Consider the following 20,651-nt stretch of genomic DNA (forward strand, 5'->3'; position numbering starts at 1 on the left):
ATGTCTTTAAACCAAATTCTCTTACAGGGAGGTACATTTTATTCGTCCAATTTACATTTACAAGTTAACGACGTATAATAATGATTTTTTTACAAGTTCAAAGTAGGACTACATTTAAGTGCATCTGTCTAAATAACGGCGTATAATGCCGTCCAATTCATAATAACTCGATTGCCTTTTAACGAATACTTTCTCGCATAAATATACATATTCTTAAAACTAACTAAATTTATAAAATGAGGTATCTACGCCTATGGTAGATCAAACAAAACTATATCAGCATTAGAATTCAGCACTATCTCTGCTACAGTTATCCTTAAACACAATGTGGTATTTTTTGTTTATCCATTGCTTAAGGAGTAGCCGTACCATCGTTATGTCTAAACTCTTCTCGGATAATTTTAAACTGACTACTACATGAAGTTATCATATCAAAATTTTCAATCCATTCCAAGCACCAACTTCTAAATTCACTATCATCGGTTTTTCCAAAGGTACATTACACTTAACGAAAAATTCTTAGCTTTCTACCAAAAATTCGCTACACAATATGAGATAGATGGGAAAAATAATAACATAATATCTATATAGCTTCCTACATTGTTCAAAGCTAACGAAACTTTTTTCAAAAAAAAAATGTAGATACGTTATTATTAAAACTGATTTTGACATTTTTCCATTCATCAAGATAGTTGAAAACCGGGTATAAGAATGGAAAACGATTAGAATAATTTAAATATATTAAACGTAAGAAAAAATTATTCAAGTAAATGAAGAAAATAAAAATTATCTATTCTTAAAGTGCAAAAGAGTTTAGAATAGAATTGCGATTAAATTTTAAAAAAGTACCTTACTCAATAATTTTAAAATTTCCTGTTATATAATTCTGTTATCTACACCACCCAATATACTACACAAAAACGTTTCTATTAAGTACAAACTATTTAATTGCTACGAATATTTTAATTACCATACCGTTATCTGATGAGTTTATATAAATAAACGAAACGATGAGGCTTAGTCTTTCCAACAGTTATGGTGATAAAACAATTTTTTAATTAAATTTGACAGTATACAACCAGCAACAGTGTATGTGGTGTAAAGTACCAACGAACTGAACACTCTTTTATTGACTAGATAATTTTTAATAACCAACACGACTAGAGCATGACTGCGAGTTTACTCTCGAGACAGATGAACATCGACTAAGCGACTCAAAACTAAAATTCAGCTCTAGTACGTCACACCACTTCCGCCTTCACGAGGGAGGTTTTAATACACAGACATATCCTCTTCGATTTCCGATACTAGACACCCACATTATATATATATATATATATATATATATATATATATATATATATATATATATATATATATATGTATATAAAATTTACCATTCGACAACACATAGACATGTATATTTCATTTATAAGAATGGATTGTCGTACTTTGACAACTTTTTAAGAAATCATGTCAACTATCGTCAATCACGAAGGTATTTGACCACAGTCACGCAAACAGAGAGAGAACAACAGTAGTTACCTATATAAACAAAACTCGGTCCGTGTCGTAACAAGGTTTTACGGTTGTTTAGTATAAAAAAGAGTCAAGGAGCTGATTTATTTCGTTTTTTTACCTATTTTCTAATTGCTTTGTACGGTTTCGAATAATTATGATTTAAGGTAAACAAACGCCGTGTTGCAGACAAGTACAAAGTGCGGTAGAACTTAAACAATTACACGGCAAATATTTAGTTATTTTTCTTTAAAATGAATAAATGATTCTATTACGCAACCATGTTTTGAATACGTACTTACGTGGGTACTTGAAAAACCGGCTGGGCGGGGTTGACGTAAACAGTACCTATCTAAAGTAAATAAATAATATCAATATAAATTTTGACATGCACCTACCGTAACTTTATAGTTAATTTTTCTATTGGGTGTAGAGTTGTCCATACGAACCGCCATAGTTATTATCACAGATGAGTTGAAATATAGGGGTGTGTCTATGATTATTTAAATATTAAATGTCATGGCACACTACGAAGAGGTCATTTCACGGCACTTGTTTATATTTTTTCAGGGCTAAGCGGTACGAAGGAGCCCTACTTACCGGATCGCCGGCACTTGTTTCTACCGCAACTACAGTTTTCATTCGCCACTCCCCTCGTCAGCCGGACACCATCTTGGTTATCTAGTGTCTGTCGTTTGGCGAAACACCGCTAGGGTTCGCGCCTGCGCGCTTGGCGAATATTCGACTTTTAGTAGGCGTGATGAAAACAGCTATCCGATAGTCTCCGCATAAATGTAGAGCGTTGTTGCCGTACCACAAATTATCTTTTATCTAACTACAACTTAGTCTAGTCAACAAATTCAACAATGTTAAACATAGAGATAAAGGTCCTAAAATTATGAACGATAGTTCATTCGATTCTGCATCACTTCCATCAAAATATTTTTTAATAAGAACAAAATAAGATAAAAAAAGTTCAATTTTCCGTTGATAACTCAAAAAATATTAATATCTGAGAAATTTCATAAAAATTCCACAAGTAGGAGAAAATTTCACTATGAAAAAGTTTTAGCTCCCGCTAGCTTTAACTCTACATTATTTATAATCTGAATGTACAGCTGAAAACAGAACTCCGCGCGGCTGTTTCGACATGGCTGCAACGCCGCATTGGATAAAATGTTATGCATAAGATTTTGATTTAATAAATTGAAAAATTATGGTAGATACTTTGAAGAATCTTTCTCGTTAAAAAAATTATAATCTCGATTATAAGGTATTAATATTTGACTTATAAATTGTGATTGATTCGTGGAGCCCTTTTCATATACATGTACATCAATATAGAGTGATAAAAATTATTTTTTCTAATACATTTTACAACTGAAAGTTTATGGAAAATTATGATAAAAAATGTTTTTTTTTAATATCATATTGTTTTCGGTTTTCACTGCTAAAAATGACATAAATTAATACTAGATAAAAATTTTTAATACATTTTTTATGAACAAATAGAGAAATTTGATATTATTGAAAATTTTTTTTCGCCATTTTGTTCTCTTTAGAAAATTATGATTTCTAAGAAATGTTTTTCAATGGTTTGAAATCATTTTTTATAATTAGATTATTAAAATTGTTAGTGAATAATTTTTTTAAATCACGTCTCAATAGTTTAACAGAAAAAATATTTTTCAACTGATTATTTTATTTGTTTATATATTTCAAAATTTCGAAAAACGTTTTTTCTCTGAATATCTGAAAATTTTTATTTACATAAAATAATGAAAGGAAATTTTTTTCAGTACTTTGTTATACAGGGTGTTCCAGGACTTGATGCGAAAAATTCGGGAGTGAGTGGATGATGTGAAAATTTTCTAATACGACCCCTCGTTTCTGAGTTATAGGCCTATTAAGTTCCGAAATCATAACTTATATTAGTGTATTTTCTGAATTATACATTGGAACATTATGAATTTTTAATGGACGATTACGTATGTCCATGCAGCGTCTTTGACGCTGCATGGAAATAATTCTGCACTACTATTTAAAGGCCATGCCTAATGGTTAACAATCCGTTACTTTCGCAGGGACAACCCATAAAATCTTAAGATGGCGAAAATGAATTTTCCAATCGATTTTTTAACAGAAAGTTACTCTTTATTTAACTTGATAAACTTTATGGTTTAGGAGATATTTAGGTTTTTAGAAAGCTATACATTCCAAGTGAACCGTTCGCCATAAAGAGACATTCTGAAGAAAATCATCATAAACTGAAATTATTTATTGAAAATATTTACAGGAGGCTTTAAAACACTATCATTTCTTATTGAACTGCATACTGTCGAACATCGTGTTACTTACATAAGGAAAAAAATTAAAGTTATAGGCTAACCAATTAAATTTTTCTACATTTAAATATTTTCCTTTTGTAAGTAACTTCGACAGTTCAGTTCAATTAGTATTAAAGAATATTTAAAACAAAATGGTGAAAAAAATTTTATGTATAAATTATATGTCTTGATTTGCTTATAACAATTTTTTAAACAAATGCACTGAATTTTTTTTAACTATTATTCATTTATGCCATTGTTTGATGTGAAAACCATGATATTTGAAAAAAAATTTACCAATATTTATAGATTTCCTTTTGGGTTATTAATAAACAATCGTAAGAAACAGAATAAAAAAATTATAGGAAAATTTTATCACATTTATTATGTAAATGGGAAAATATTTATTAGTTACCAATTGTATAACTTTTTTAAAAATCGAGCTAGTAATTGTTTGTTAATGTTCTACCATATTTTTTCAAATTTGTAAATCATCTTGATATTGCCGGTGGGCCTTATATTCAACGCTAAATTAAAATGTTGAGTAATTTATAGGAAATTTTCTCCTCAACATCTCAACTCCTCAAGGAACTTTTTTGGTTTTCATCTAATTTGTTAAAAACAATTGCAATTTTTTATCCTCACAAAAATACTCAAAAAACATTTTTCAACCGATTATTCCAAATCGAATGAGCTACAATATAAATAATATTTAACTTTAGGACCTTACCTCTATTTTTCACGTTTTTGAGCTTATTAATTAGACTAAACTACCGTGACAGTATATACGGGGATAGTTCCAGAAGTAGCTGGTAGCCAGAACAAAGAAAACAGAAAAATTTTGGAAAAAGATATATTCATTGTTCAACGTAACCTCCTTCATGCACTTTTTCAAGCGATGTTCAATAAGAATCGTCAAGCTCCTCGAAATAGACATTAAATGCACGCCCTTAATTGTTGGAAAATCTTTGACCACAGTACCATTTTTTCAAGTCTGGGAATAGAAAATAATCTGGGGGCCTAATTGTACCAAATAGGTAGCAATTTAAACTTAAATTCATTAATTTTGGCCATTGCTGCACGAATGTGTGAGCTGGTGTATTCTCTTGATGAAACAACACTTTCACCTTAGCCGCCAAATGCGGCCGTTTTTGCTTGATTTCTTCGCTCAAAACTTATACGCAATAAGTTCACCATAATACTCGCCTCTACCTTTCTTGCAGATGGAACGGTTTTGCCTTCTTTGGGGTCGTTTCTCCCTTTTCAGTCCATTGTTTTGATTGTTCTTTTGTTTCGGGAGGAAAGTGATGGGTCCACGTTTCATCCATGAAATGGCGCAAAAATTTGGCTTTAATTCTGTGAAACATTGTCAAATACTCGATGGAAACATATTCACGACGCTGTTTTTGTTCTATTTGAATGAGGGGTTGCATACTTTTTAATTGCTTTTTTTAGCATAACGAACATCTAAGTTTTAATTTTTTTGATACACAAAATCTCCCGTGGTGTTAAAATTTTGGAAATAGTAAATATTTCATTTGTGAGAAATGCAAATCAAATAAATAATAACTCAGAGCTACTGAAGCCAACTAAAAACCATGACGTTACAATAATTTCAGATATTTCCGATTTTGACAATACATATTGCACAATCCACTGATGCAGAAGGTGCTTTTTTCTAATTTATTATTATTTGTGTAATTTATGTGTAAATCCATTATAAACCAAATATATACTTCATAAAAAGTTTTGAGGGCTTAATGTGTCAGTATTAAAAAAAACATAGTTTTAGAACTCTCTTTAAAAATCTGTTGAAATGGACATACATTCTTTTCTGGTTTCATCGACGTTATATAATATATTTCGTGGTAAATAAAGATATTTTAATCGACGTCTGTACTTTTCTGAATGATTTGATGATTGATTTCATCAACTGTAAAAAATTAATAGCGATTTTATCACCATTTATTTCACAATTTTTGACAAGGTAATATTTCAGACGTCGGTATTGTTATTTATTGACATATGGGTGATTCCGTTCTAACTGTGTTTGTATTCAAAATTTCAAGATTTTAAAATTTAACTTTTCTAACTTTTTTATGCATATTATTCATCTATTTTACTGTAAAAATAAAACTCTAAGAGGAATTTACTACAACTTCAAAGTATCACGAGCAAGACACAAATGTCGGATTTTGAGTTCCACGGTACTGACTCATTTATCCACGGTACTGACATGGTAACTTAAGATATTAAACAACAAGTGCATCAATTTTCCTCAGTTTGATCATAAACATTAGAATTTATAAGGTAATTAGTTTAAATCATTTGTTACGACAAAAAAAATTAATAATTTATCGGTAAATTCTAGGAATGGACATGACACGGTACTGACATGGTAACTTAAGATATTAAACAACAAGTGCATCAATTTTCCTCAGTTTGATCATAAACATTAGAATTTATAAGGTAATTAGTTTAAATCATTTGTTACGACAAAAAAAATTAATAATTTATCGGTAAATTCTAGGAATGGACATGACACGGTACTGACATTCAAGTGATGTAGTATAAGTTTTCTTTAAGTGGCAAGTTATATTGTATAAAAATAATGTTTAAATATCTTAAGAATTATTCAATTAACACAAAATTTTTATTAATTGATTATTAATTAATGACTAGTACAAAAAAACAATACAGGACATTGAATATCACAGTTATAATGGAATCACCCATATCGGTTATTTTATGATTTAATTGTAGTTCTACTAGTTTTTTATTATTGAACTATAAATTTTGTTGTCTCTGTTGTCCTGTCTGGTGAAATCAAATATACCTTACCTCACATTGTTTTCTTTTACACAATTTATAATCTCTGTGTCTAAGTATAGCAATAACCATAAGATTAATATTAATAAACTGTTCCATTCAATAAATTTTTCACATCAAATTCTGACTTCTAGTCCGGGAGCGGTCAATGCTGTCGTGTACAATCATATGACCAAGGATAAAACAGTGGTATTCTCATGTATTTTGAGCCACTGAATCCAAATATACCCGGCATTTTTGCGAAAAACTGGTACGTTATGTTTAAATCGCAATTGTTTAAACAAATTATGAATAAATGGTTTTTTCGGTTCGGATAATTTTGTTATACAATTATGGCCGATTTTAAGAAGATAAGTCATTTTGCCGTATAATGCATCTTTAAAAATTTATAAATTTTTGAAATTTTTACTAGCTTTCGATGTCAATAGTTTTTGACCAACTGAACATTTTTTAAAATTGAAAAATCGTACTTGTTCTTTGAACCTTACTCCACAAATTGGTATACTTCGATATTAGTGCAGGTCCGGCGTTTGTAATTTATTTGGTTATTAAAATAAAGAGTAAATTAGCGACCAGAACAGTGCCAAACGCCGGACCTGCACTAATATCGAAGTATACCAATTTGTAGAATAAGGTTCAAAGAACAAGTACGATTTTTCAATTTTAAAAAATTATTGACCTCGAAAGCTAATAAAAAACCATTTGTTAATAGTTTGTTTAAACAATTGCGATTTAAACAAAACGTACCAGATTTTTGCAAAAACGCCGGCCATATTTGGATTCAGCGGCTCAAAATAGATAAGAATACCACTGTTTTATCGTTGGCCCTATGATTGCATACGAGAGGATTGACCGCTCTCGGACTATTCTAATGATATGGAGAAATTGTCAACAATACCTACTTACTAAAAAACGGTATAGTTAAATGTGTCTTGGTTAACTCTTAGGAGGAGGGAAGTAGAAAATTGGACTAAATCTATGAGTTTAGAATCCTAAAGTACAGCTTTGACTACACAGTCTTGTGTAACCCACACTTTTCGTCGCACCTGGATCTTTTATAGTTTTTCACACGAAGTTCATAAAAACTTTCTTCTACTTGGAAAAACATGTGTCAAGAATTTACAAGTATTGAAAACACATAGAAACGGTTTAATTAAGGAGACCTCAGAAGAAGCCGTCCGGTAAAAAACTTACAGATATCGAAGAGACAGTTAAAGATGTTATTAGGAATAAAGTTTTTGATTGACTTTATCTTTCGGTAGTAGCTGGATGGTATATCGAAACTGAGGGAAAAGCAAAAGATAGAGAGAGAGAATCTTAGGCAGGTTTTTTTCGAAGGTTCAACAACGGGTCTAAAAGTTTCGATGGGATCATTATTTAAGAATATCCCACATTTGAGGTGATGCTTGAAGTCGTATCAGATTCTATCGAATATTACCAGGAAGCGATGCTTTTATACAATTTCTCTATCAAATGTTTGTTTTCATTTTTATAACTCCGTCATAATTTTTTAGAATATACAAAAAAGATTGAATTAACCATTTCTCGCGATAAATAGAAAAAAGAAATCCAACAAAAACTACTTGTATGAAAAGAGAATTACTATAGTTATATTCTTTGACGAAAGAACATACGTCATCAATCAATAAAATCAGCAATATTAGTGATATTAGAAACTGAACTAATAATAAACAACTAATCTTCGGCTATTGCTAATAAAAACAAAGCTGGTGGTAACTAATACGTTTTGAAGGTGAACCTGCCTAACATAGCTAATGCCATCAATATCATAGATAAAATAACATTTCATAGGAACACCTAGCTTCAAATGATATAGCTAAAACATCCGAAATAAAATATCCCGACCTATGGCTATGAATCAAGCGCAATATTTATATCCCTCTCGTGTATTAGGCAGCACGTCGATGGTTGCCTACATCCCTCAACAAAGACATAGGCTAAGGTAGTCGTTTGATAAGATGTCTTATCTGTTACGTGAACACCAGCGTAGATTTAATCCAGTTCAACATGAGATATTGATCATAAAAGCAGACAGGTGTCGGTTCGACTGTCAAAAATTTAATTTCCAACGTAAGTAGGAGAGTTGGAGTGAAATTACCACATTGTGCCTTATATTTTATCCGGCCAAGATGGCTTCTCTTCTCTCCTCTTACTTTGCACCAAGTCTCTTCCGTCATACTAATCAAACACCACCACCTACATTGGCTCGATAGAGACAGTGTGGCCACATGAGAGTGAGGAACGCAATGTTTAACCCAAACTCGTCTGATTTAGCAATAGTCCTTCTAATAATAACGGTTAAGAAATTGTAATTTATATTTTCAAATACTTGATGAAAAACTTTTTAAGAGCTCAAAGGTTATGAATATAAATGACGATTCTATTAGCAGCGTTATTATGAGAATAGCAAATGTCAGTCATTGCTAAATCAGCTGAGTTTGGATTAAACATGGTGGCTACTTTCATGTAGGGACTCTATTCCAATCAAGACACTGTAACCTAATAATGCTGACAGCGCCACGACCGTTAAAATTATTAACTTTACATTAATTATTAAAACAAGAAATCAGACTGATATCCGTCTCCAGTTACTCCGTCACTGGTACCTAATTCATCAATAAGAATAAGCAAAATTAGATTGGATTCATTTTTAGGTAAGATTTTGGTTGCCTACAATTGGAAATATAGTAAATTACGTATAGCGGCTGTCCTCGCGAACTGCTATGGTGTTCATGTAGGGGTAGTGGTAAATAGTGTTGAATTGAAACTCAGTTAATTGATTTTTTTCATTCTTAAAAACTTTTGATTTTATATAATATTTAAATTTTAAATTACCTATTACACAATTAACTTACGTCCTTGAATATATTTAATCGTTAATGTAACCAAAAAGGTATTACATCACTCAATAAGTCATGTAACTTGCACACAGATGGCACCGCCATTGTCAAATTCATATGACGTTTACGAAGTACCAACTTGTGTGAAGAAGTAAAAATACTTTTGTTATTTTCAAAACAATGGATTTAAAACAATTTCGTGTGTTAGTTTATCATTGCTTCTTCATGAATCATTCTTGATGAAAAAGAATATGATCCATCAAAAAGAACTATTTGTTATCTGGTGGTCCAATTGCAGTACGCAGCATGTCCAGAATGAAATATTAGTAGTAATTAAATATTAGAGTAGAAGTAAATATGCCCTCATATTATTGCGGAATGCGGGAAAAGATGATATCGATTTGATTTCAATTGGCAAGTGATTGTGCATTTTTTTGCAGTGTAAAATATTAAGCCCTTAACTAATTCTCAACGTGGAGTAGATAGGTGAAGGTCGTGCTCTGCGTTCCTAAGTGAATATCCGTGCAACGATCTTTCTGAAATTGGAGAAGCGTGCTTACGAAATAGACAATCGGATTCAAAGATGAATAAGCAAGAAAGTGTCAGAATTTTTTTAAAGATGTCCCTGCATTGAGCCCTGCTGTTTAGTCCGAGTAAATATCTAACAGTTCTTTTTTGTAGTTTGAAGATTCGCTCATTCGAGGAAGGGCATATCGGAGCTGCGACTTAATAAGGACAATAAGTATTGCACACAGAGTTTTTTAATTGGTTTAATAAAACAAAACTCACCTGAATTAAGGTGGTTCGAGTTTTACCTGCAACATAGATAAATATATTTTTAACATATTATGCATTAGGAATAATGATAGCAATAAAATAGAATCCCCATGGAACTCTACTTGACGCTAGAAGGTTGAAGATAATTTTGATATTACGCTTTACTGTTAAAATATAATGAGATAATGCACAGAGAATCAAGCTATTCTTTTGTTGTCAGATCCATTAAATTACACTAGAAATTCTAATCATCGTCGCCTATAAGTATTTGGTTAAGACAAATTATTACGAAGATGTTGATCTCTAAGGAAAGATAGTCCAAGGAATATTAGCTTTGTTCGCGGTAGAGATCCTGAATAAGTTTTGTCATCGAATTTATGCATAGTTTGAAATATTGCATTCGCGGTGCTAAATTTGTTCACGGTAGAGATCATATACATATTCTGTCATCGAATTAATGCGCAAATTGAAATTGTACGTTCGCGGTGCTAAAAAACATGTTCTGGATTTAAAAACCTGTGTTTGTGAAACACAGATCTCTATTTCCGAACAGGTTCTGAATACGTCCAATAGATCATCGGATCTGGGTAGATTATTAGTCTGGCGGATGTGCATTCATTCTACTTGCCATTTTTTTATATTTATCACGAATAATCTCCAACCAGTGTTAGAGAAGCAACATAGCAAACTATCAACAAAAGATTATCATAAGATATTCAGAATTTATTCGGAATGTGTTTTAATTAACTAACGTGAACAAATCTATTCTTAAGTTCAAAATTTGTTAGTCAATTTATTGTTTGATGGTTATCACGCATGGTTTATGATTTGTTGACGCCATTACATGACTCTTGTTGCTAGCTGTTTCCTTCAAAGCACAAACTATCACTGCTTGGACGCTGTTCTTAACTCGCCGGAGATGTATCCTGCTATCATTTATTTTTTTTAAATTTCGCTTATCGAAGAAACATTTTAGGACAGTCCACAAAAAGAAAACAACCTTGAAATATCCAATCGGAATACTGACGGAGATTGTTTTAAAACTTGATTTTCTCACAATAAATTAATTTTAATCAAATAAAGAATTAATACCATGTATTCAAAATCACCTTTAATAACATTGGATTATTTCACAAATTTTTCTATTGTAAAAAGGTTATTGAGTCAACTTTTCGACGACTTTTATTAAAATCTTCATTTGAGAGGAATCATACAACTATTCTTGCAGCAATATGAGCTTCCCAAAAAATTTCCCCGTTTTTACAAAATTTTTTATTGATTTATTACACTCTAATTGATCATAACAAGGCCTTCCCGGATTAATGAACTATCCAGTACTGAGATAGTTTTTCCATCTAAACCAGAAGTTCAACCAAGCAAACGAACACTTCAACTTTATGTACTCAGTGATTACCAGGTGAGATCCAAAAAGTCTTTGAATTAATTACTACATAAGCAATTACGCTTCAACTGTTGAATATACCTTCTACTCTCTTGTGTTGAGACAAGTAGCTTTGGCTAGTACGTGTTCGTAGAATTCATTGTTTCAAATTGAGCAAAGTTGCAAAAAAGCTCACCGAATGTTAAAATTTATCTATAGTCGTAACGGGGTAACTTTCAAGATTGTTATGGAATCGAAGGTATGAGCAATATAAAAGTGGAAATTAGTCATTTAAGGATGAGGAATGTCTAATCGTGTAAATCATTCTAGCAGAAGACTTTAAGTGAGATAAGTGATGATGAATGAAAGGAAAATCTTGTTTGCATCGATTTAAAAGAACGTTTTCATATTTCATTATCAAAATTTTCACTGGAGGTGAGGGTGTACTGAAAATTTGTTGATTTACTATCGTTGGCGTGCCTCATAGACAATTTTACTTCACTCAACTATGTGCTTGTATAGAAACAAATATGATCAGAACTCTACGAGAGTGATCCGATAAGTAGGTACTTGGTCTACTAAAGCAAACAAAAACTCTGGAAAAGTGGCGATTCATTTTTCAATAGTCTTCTTTCAGTTCACAGCAACTAATTGCTGCGCGAGCAGATAAGCCCGCTCGCACAAACGACCCAATTAAAACGAGTTCTATTCAGCTGTAATTTCGACAGTAGCCATTTAAGAGTATGTACCACCGTATTGTAAATTGCTCTAGCGATACTAAGCATTGTGGAGCTAAGTACTTATCGGACTTCCATCGTATGATAATAGCCCTGAGACAAAACTTCTCACATCTCCCAATGGAAGACCAGTGTTTTACCTCACCTAAGAAATATTAATTAAACTAATTATTTAGTCGCACCTCGTAATTTTGAATTATTTTGCATATAATTTTAAAAGTACAAAAATGGTTATGCTTCCTCCTGATAGAAAGAAGATAAAACAATAGCCATACATATGAATCCGTATTGTCTGACGTAGAATAAACAAAATTTGATAATTGATTGTGAGCGAAATGAAATATACTGAGTGATACAGAAAAAAGCTGACTCGGTATTGATATTTATTTATTCAAGTCACTATAAGAAACTATCAAATTTTCAACCAACTTTTTGTGTTGCGTCAGGTCTCACACATTTGTAAGTATAATTTATACTTTACTAAAAGCCGTGAATCTTATTTACGTAATTTATACACTAAATATTCATCAACACTTAACATCTAATTTATTTTAAATACACTGTTGAGTTCAATTTTGTATTAATTTGTCACTACTCCGATGTATTCACGATGCCTATGAATTGTTAACGGCTTTAATGCTGCTAGACTCTAGCTTTATATATCAAAATTACACTCTACAACCTTCGACTTTTGGAAAAATCTAGTTTGCCGTAAATAAACAAAAAGATCTTCTTGGAAATTGTCTCTATAGAATAGTCACAAATAAGAAAGCAAGTCACAAAAAATACCCGGTGCTTCCGTCAAACGTTATCATATTAGAACAGGACCCGCTTCACGGTCTATACCAAATGATTACGACATCAAGACTAATATATCAAATCTAATTTTAAAGAAATGCTTATAATACCCATTCGCACGACAAGAGTAGGGAATTTCACGTTTACGCATTCTTAGAAACCCCAGTAAGAAATCAAAGTATCCTCCAAACAACATGCGCGTCCAGATCAATAAATCTGGCTAATGATTTCAAAAAACATTATTTTCTTTAGTTTCGACTGTGGACAGTGATATTTAATGCATGTTATAATTATTTAATTAGTTTGCGATGTTTGTATTTAATTTTAGTGTTTTAACTTCACTGAAGGTGATGGAGGTCAGCCAGAAAATACTATGAAGGGATTGAACAATTACTTTAATACCATATTCTATCATTTATCGCATTGTACAAATGGGAATGTTGTAGATCATATTTGTTAAAACGAAAGACAGTTGCCCGAAAATTAACGATGCAACCATAAAAGTTAGTCAACAAACAGTGTATGACTTTTATAAAGCCAATTTAGTGCCAATATTAGACATGATTTAGAACAAACTACGTACATACCCCGATTATGACTATAAATGTTTAGAGATAATTCGATATGTTGATACACTGTAGTTTCAAACAAAAAAAAACAAACAAAACAAAAGAATGATTATTGTGGAATCATAAAGGCTTTTCGGAAACTATGAACGGGTTAATCCGATCATGAACTGAAGGTTCGGAATCTAACCCGGATCAGTTTCATTATTATTAGGAAACTGAACGAGTTAATCGAGCCGTAAACATATTATAGGATCCTTTCGACCCTGGTAGACAGATAGGTAAATATCATCAGCTGACGAGTTGAGTCATTTGTCTATGGTTTTTTGAACTTTAAAAATTATTTATTTCCCTTAAATGGGAAGTATTATTGTGTGTGTTTAATCCCATTTAAATGCTTTGGAATACATTTAGAGAAAAAACTATGCTATTAAAATAGATTACCTACTTTAATTGCGGTAGTTATTGAGGAAATACGTTAGTTATATCGAATTTTGACAATTTATACCCATAACGCTGAAAATATTTAATTTTGATAATCTTGAAGAGTCTTGCTTTTCAGAATAATACATTGATATGTTTTTTTTAATATTAGGTAGATATTCCTATAATACGACAATGGTCCCAGAAGTGCCTGGCCAAGAAGAGAAAAAAAACACAAAAATTTTGGAAAAAAAATATATTTATTTTTCATCATAATCTCCTTATAGCTCTATACACTTCTCCTAGGGATGTTCAATAAGTTCGATACCCTTTTTATAATAAGAATCGTCAAGCTACTCAAAATGGCTATTAACTGTAGACATCACTTCTTCATTGTTGTAAAATCTTTGACCACGGAGCGTTTTTTTTTTCAAGTATGGGAACAGAAAATCATCCGAGGGGGCTAAATCTGCCGAATAGGTATGCATGAGGTAGGAATTCAAATTTTAATTCATTAATTTTGGCAATAGCAATAACAGATGTCTGCGCTGGTGCAGTGTCTTGATGAAACAACTCTTCCTTCTTAGCCAAATACTGCCGTTTTTGCTTGATTTCTTCGCTCAAACGTTGCAATAAGTTCGCATAATACTCGCTGTTGACAGTTTTTCCTTTTTCAATCAATAGTCAATGAGAATTATCCAACGCACATATAAAAAACCGACGCCATGACCTTTTCTGCACATGGATAGGCCTTTGTTTTCATTGAAGCCGGTTCTGCCTTTTCAGTCCATTGTTTTAATTGTTCTTTTGTTTCGGGTGTGAAGTGATGGACGCACGTTTCATCCATGATTATGAAACAGCGCAAAAATTAGGCTTTATTTCTGTGAAATATTACCAAACACTTGATGGAAACATCTTCACGACGCTGTTTTTGTTCTATTGTGAGCAAACGCGGCACCCATCTTCAAATTTTCAGATAATATGCGACGTACCGCACTTTTTGAAATGCCTACTATGTCTGCTAGGTCGCGCACATTCAGTCAACGATCACTCAGTACCGCTTTGTGGATTTTTTTTAACATTTCTGACGTCGTCACCTCATTTGGTCGACAACTGCGATGACGGTCTTCGTAGGTCGTACGGCCTCGTATAAACTCTGCTACCCAATATAATATTAAACGAAGAAGCAGTCTTACCTAGAATCTAGTTTAGCTTTTATATCGATTAGACTAATGCCTTTCAAATAAAATTATTGTATCACATAACGATGACCAATTTTTTCCATGTTTACAAATTCAATAAAAACGTTCCTTATTGATAGCTGCCAAACAAAAACTAAACAACGTGGCGTCTTCAAACTTGAAACATATGTTGTATAGATTGTGTACTTTGTAATACAGTGGTATTTTTCAAGCAATTAGCGTCATCTCTAGGTCAGGTCAGGTACTTCTGAGACCATGCTGGTAAATAGAAAAGAATTAATCAATACGTAATAAGCAATGTTTGATGAACCCTAACTATACTTCAAAGCCAAATCATTTTCGCGAGTACTCACATCACAGTGTCATTCTCAAAGTATGAATACTAATTAGCAGCATAAAATTTGATATACTTAATAGACGGAAACAACTAATTAAATTGAGTAATTTTGGAAAAATAATAATTTACTTTATAAATGCTTATAAGTTACATAATGAATGATTGTCAAGAGTGACATCGTGAGAACAGAAATCTGCCGCTTTAACAGTTCATCTACACGAATATCTAAATATTAAATACTAGAAAAGTATCCAGACTTTAGAATAAGATGGCAAAGAATCGGCACTTTAAAGTTGTTTCTCTTTTTGAGACTGTAGACTAAAAAAGTGCCTCAGGTATTGGGTAATACCCGACAATAAGCGGAAAGAAATGAAATATAAAACCCTGACTCAAGCGGTAGAGTCCTTAAAATAAGAAAAAGAAAAGGTCGGCAATAATGGCCATTCTCAATCCAATAATCCATGTCGTTAAAATACCAATATATCTGCTATATCTAATAATCAGAATAGATTCATGCACTTCCACATGGTCAATATCAAAATCGAAACAAAATGGCTATCACCAGTAGGTACTCAAATTAACACTGAAGTCAAGGAAGGTTAACGACGGCGAAATCTAAATTAATGCCTAATTAATATAAATTATAATTTTAAAATGAAAATTAAAGAAAAATATCAGAACCGCAATGCTATATAAAAATACAAAATTTAATTGTAAATTGTCGTATTGGTTATATTCCATAATTCTTTTACACACTTATTCCCCAAAACGCCTACAAGCATCTATTTTTAGATTATCAATCCTTGGCGTCAGTTTTTATATTCGATAGTAAAGAAAATATAAAAACGAAAGACTGCCTTCATATTTAATGAATTTTCTGTATATGAGTACATATTAAGTTTGTTATAAGGATGAAGCGTGACTAAAAAATGATATACTTTAACGCATATGTCAATTTAAAAGTTTGATTTTTATACGAGGTTTACTACTAAACACAGACAAATAAAAACAAATATGCTTGAACTAATTGTCGAAGCATTTTTTCATTCCGATTGAAGAACCTCCAAAACATGTGCTTCTTCAGATATAGAAAAACGTTAAGCTCGCAATTTATTTTTGATATGCGGCAATAAGAAGAAATCATTGGGTGCCAAACAAGACCTGTACGGCAGATGATCATCCATTCGATGTTTTGACTGTTCAAAAACGTTTTTGTTTGAACTGATGTGTGAGAGCTCGCATTGTCGTGGTGGAGAATGATTCGTCTTCTGCGATTGGTTTCCCTGATTTTTTTGAGCACTTCTGTCAAACAGATGTTGGTGTATCATTCAGAAATGACCGTCCTACGTTGCTCTATTATCTAAGTAAGTTTCGGCTTCATATGCATAAAAGCATGATTCGTCGCCTATTACGGTCTTTTGAAGCACCACGATTGAATTTCTTTGCACCAATAGGAGCTTTTCAGTGATTTTCAAATTTTACGGTATCCAACGCGAATAAACCTTTTTGATAGCTCATGCTGATATCATAACTTGAATGATTTAATTTTATATAGTCACTATTATTTTTTAGATTTTCCTTATCTGAGATGAGATAGCGATGGTTCGAAAATATGAAACTTGATACCAACAAATAATGACAGATTATATTTACGAAATTTCGATACACATTTTTCCGTCATTAATTCCAGGGTAAAATTAATAAATAGTGCAGTACCAACAATATTAGTGGATTTAACTAGGAATCGGAAACCAGCTAAGGTTAGCTATATTTTTTAGAATTAGATATTCATTGTTGATAATTCATATATTTAAATTTTATTAGCATTCCAAACAATTTTTTCTTCTTCATCGGACTTAGTCTTGTGTTGGAATCAATGGTCACCTAGCTGCAGCTGGAATGATGAGGAGCTTTCATACCATCTTGTATGTGGTCTTTGCCAACCTGTCATCTGACATTCTGTCCACGTGGTCTCTCCATTCCTTTCGCAAACAAGTTAATATGGTAAAATTCAACATAACTGTAGCGAGTTGATCATTTAAGGGTATTTTAGAAAGAAAGATGATGACACCATCACCACAATCATCTACTAGTCATTAGTACACCAATTTTTTCAAGGGCCAGTGAATTTTTATTTTAGTATTATTAATGTTAATAAAGCTTGCTTATTCGTGCACCCTGGTAGACAGGAGGCCTTTACTCGTTTACTCATATTGAGTAAGTAAACACGTCAGCACAATTCGCAACAAATAATAACTTTTAAATGCACAAAAATGCAAATAGCTAATAAACAAACAATATCAAACACCTTTGCAAAGATTTTACACACCTTTACAAGATGGACGTTGTTCATTCAATAATCTTGGTTGTTTCTCGATGCATGATTGTAACTTAGTTTCAGAATCCAGATTGACAAACATTTAAAAATAAAACACCAAAATGTGAGCTTTTAGATGTAAACCGATAACATAGATGGCGTTTAAAATCGTCCTGAACTTCTCCTATTCCGGTGCACAGGCCCTGACTAATTGCTCTACTGTAAATTCAGAACATTGCAGGAAAGTTCTGTCTACACATGTAGATAACTTATATTTAAAAAACATCTAGAACAATAGTTAAACGGTTACCCAATAACAGATGGGGCCACCTCCATCTTCTATAGTTTCCACTACATGAAATGATGATTGACGCAATCAAATGGCGTGCGACTGTGTACCTGTACACTTTAATATTATTACGAACTTGGCAAAGACTTCTCTCAAATTTTTATTTTATTTTTTTAGGCACTTGTACATACTTTAAATAATAAAATTGAAACACTAAATCTACAATTAATTATTGTTGCCTCAGAAATATTATGAAAACCTGGAAATAAAGCATTTTTTAAAAATAAATGTGATTTGTATTTGCTCCTTTATTTTCATCGTTGTTAACAATTTCAACAAAAGTACTCAATTATTAAAGTTTGATAGTGTTCCAATGATAGTAAATCAATTATATCTAGGCATAAGATAATTTTTTGTACTATAATATTATTATTATATTATAGTGGCAAATAATTTTCAATATAATGGGATTTTACGTTTTATCAATAAACATTAAACAATTTATAACATCCAGACATACTGGAATAAATTTTCCTCATTTTATGAGTTTCACGTAACAAATGCAAATATACATTTAATTGCTAGTTTGTGAATATAAAAATATTTTACTACGTAATTCATTTACTTCGAACCGCATTTTGCGAAGTAATTTCTTCTAACAATCCTATAATGCGCAATTTATAAGAAAACTTTTGTTAGAGTGATTTGTAAAGCCTACATTAATAATAAGAGTATCGGGAATAAAGATACGACTAAACATACGTACATTTTTCTCAATGCAATACAAGGTGTAATCAAAAAATATAATGAATGAATTTTTAAAAGCAAATCCAAGCAATTTACTATCGTGTAGTACATTCTCATGGCCGAATACTGTTGAAATTTCAGCCAGATCGGACTCCTAGTTTTGTTTTGACGGGAAATCGTCCGGCGAAATCAAAAAGCGTTTGGATTGAGACTCTTCTCCTTCGATTGTGACCATCAAAATTGGTTCTACTAGTCTTACAAGTTGGTTTTTTATTGGCCACGTCCAGTTCCCTCGAAAACGGCTATCAAGAAGGATAACGTCAAAAAATCCATGATCACGTATTAGCCGATTTAAAGTGCGCGGAGATAGCGGGGCAGTAAGCATTTCAAAAGATCATATCCTGCATGAAATTCTGAGCATGAGAAAGCTGTCAGTGCGACGGGTGTTGTGTTTCGAAAGAGTTTCGTTACCGTCTACGAAACATGGATTCACTGGAACACACCAGAGAATCATAAACAGTTGGTATCACCCGAAGACCGTGCTATAAAAGTGGATATGCCGGAGGTTGGAACGGTGATTGAAATCGTTTTGTAAGACTCATAACGTGTGATCTACATTGACTAACTGGAGAAAAGCAAAATGGTTAGGCCCCATTTGTTGAATAAAAAGTGCCCATCCACAACGATAACGCAGTGGCTCGTACCCACACACTCATCATAGCCAAATTGGACTACTTAATGCTGCTCCATACACCTTATCCTACATATTTGACCACGTTCAACTTTTTATTAATAGAATTGAAAGTCGCTTGTCGGGTAGGAAGTTGAGTCAAATGAGGTCATCACCGCCTAAGAGGCTTACTTTGCATAACTTAAGAAAACGTCAAACGGGTTAAAGAAGTTGTAGAATCGATGGGTCAAGTGTATGGAACTAAAATAAAATTATCTTGAAAAGTAATCTCCGCTAAAGGAATTTTTTTAAGCTTTGTAAACTTTCATGTTTATTATTCTTAGTCATTTTGTTCGGTTGTGTTCGGTTCAAATCAGGGATGGAGGAATGCGATGATGATAAGAACATCTGTAACAAGTTTCAATCCGGTAATGAATTAATTTTAGTGAGATTGTGCTTGCATTGCCTGCTATGAAACTTGGATCTTGAACAAACAGTTTTGTTTCGAAATCAAAAGAAGTACCAATGAATATCATGAAGTTTTAAAATCGCAGGATATTGAGAAAAACAACCAGAGTTCTCAATGAAAAATTAGCAGACTTAGACCCATGAGGCTTCTAGCTCTGGCACAAAAATAAAGTTGTACTAAAAGAGAATATTTGGACACAGCTTCTGACATTAGAAAGGCAACGATAGAGCAGACGAACAGCATTCTGAAATAAGCCTACAAGAAGAACTTTTAGTCATAGATTAAACGTTGAAATAAGGGTTACTACTTAAGTTTTAAGATAGACAAATTTTTCTCCATTAAGATCAAAACACTTTGGCATGCATTTGAACCAATATTCGAAGCATTTCTACAGGTGTAGAAA

General features: G+C 32.2%; 1 protein-coding gene across 10 annotated transcripts in view; it reads right to left on the reverse strand.

Annotated features, from left to right (window-relative positions):
* LOC130900416 (protein alan shepard) overlaps positions 1 to 20,651 on the reverse strand; it is a 126,565-nt gene that overhangs the window by 58,442 nt on the left and 47,472 nt on the right. The window contains exons 1-2 of one of the 10 annotated variants that reach the window (XM_057811028.1): positions 1,917 to 2,222; positions 1,821 to 1,870 (exon numbers count right to left, since the gene is read on the reverse strand). The exons of 4 other annotated variants lie outside the window; for them this stretch is intronic. Coding sequence is in view for 4 of the 6 variants with exons in the window: in XM_057811018.1 (XP_057667001.1) it covers positions 1,917 to 1,973 (57 nt within the window). In the remaining 2 variants the exon portion in view is untranslated. Of the gene's footprint in view, positions 1 to 975; positions 1,308 to 1,820; positions 1,871 to 1,916; positions 2,293 to 20,651 lie in introns of those variants that run through there. 5 more of the 10 variants (XM_057811018.1, XM_057811021.1, XM_057811017.1 and 2 more) reach the window with 5 other exon arrangements.

This window comes from Diorhabda carinulata, chromosome X (genome assembly GCF_026250575.1).
Source record: "Diorhabda carinulata isolate Delta chromosome X, icDioCari1.1, whole genome shotgun sequence".
In the NCBI taxonomy this organism is placed as follows: Eukaryota; Metazoa; Arthropoda; class Insecta; order Coleoptera; family Chrysomelidae; genus Diorhabda; species Diorhabda carinulata.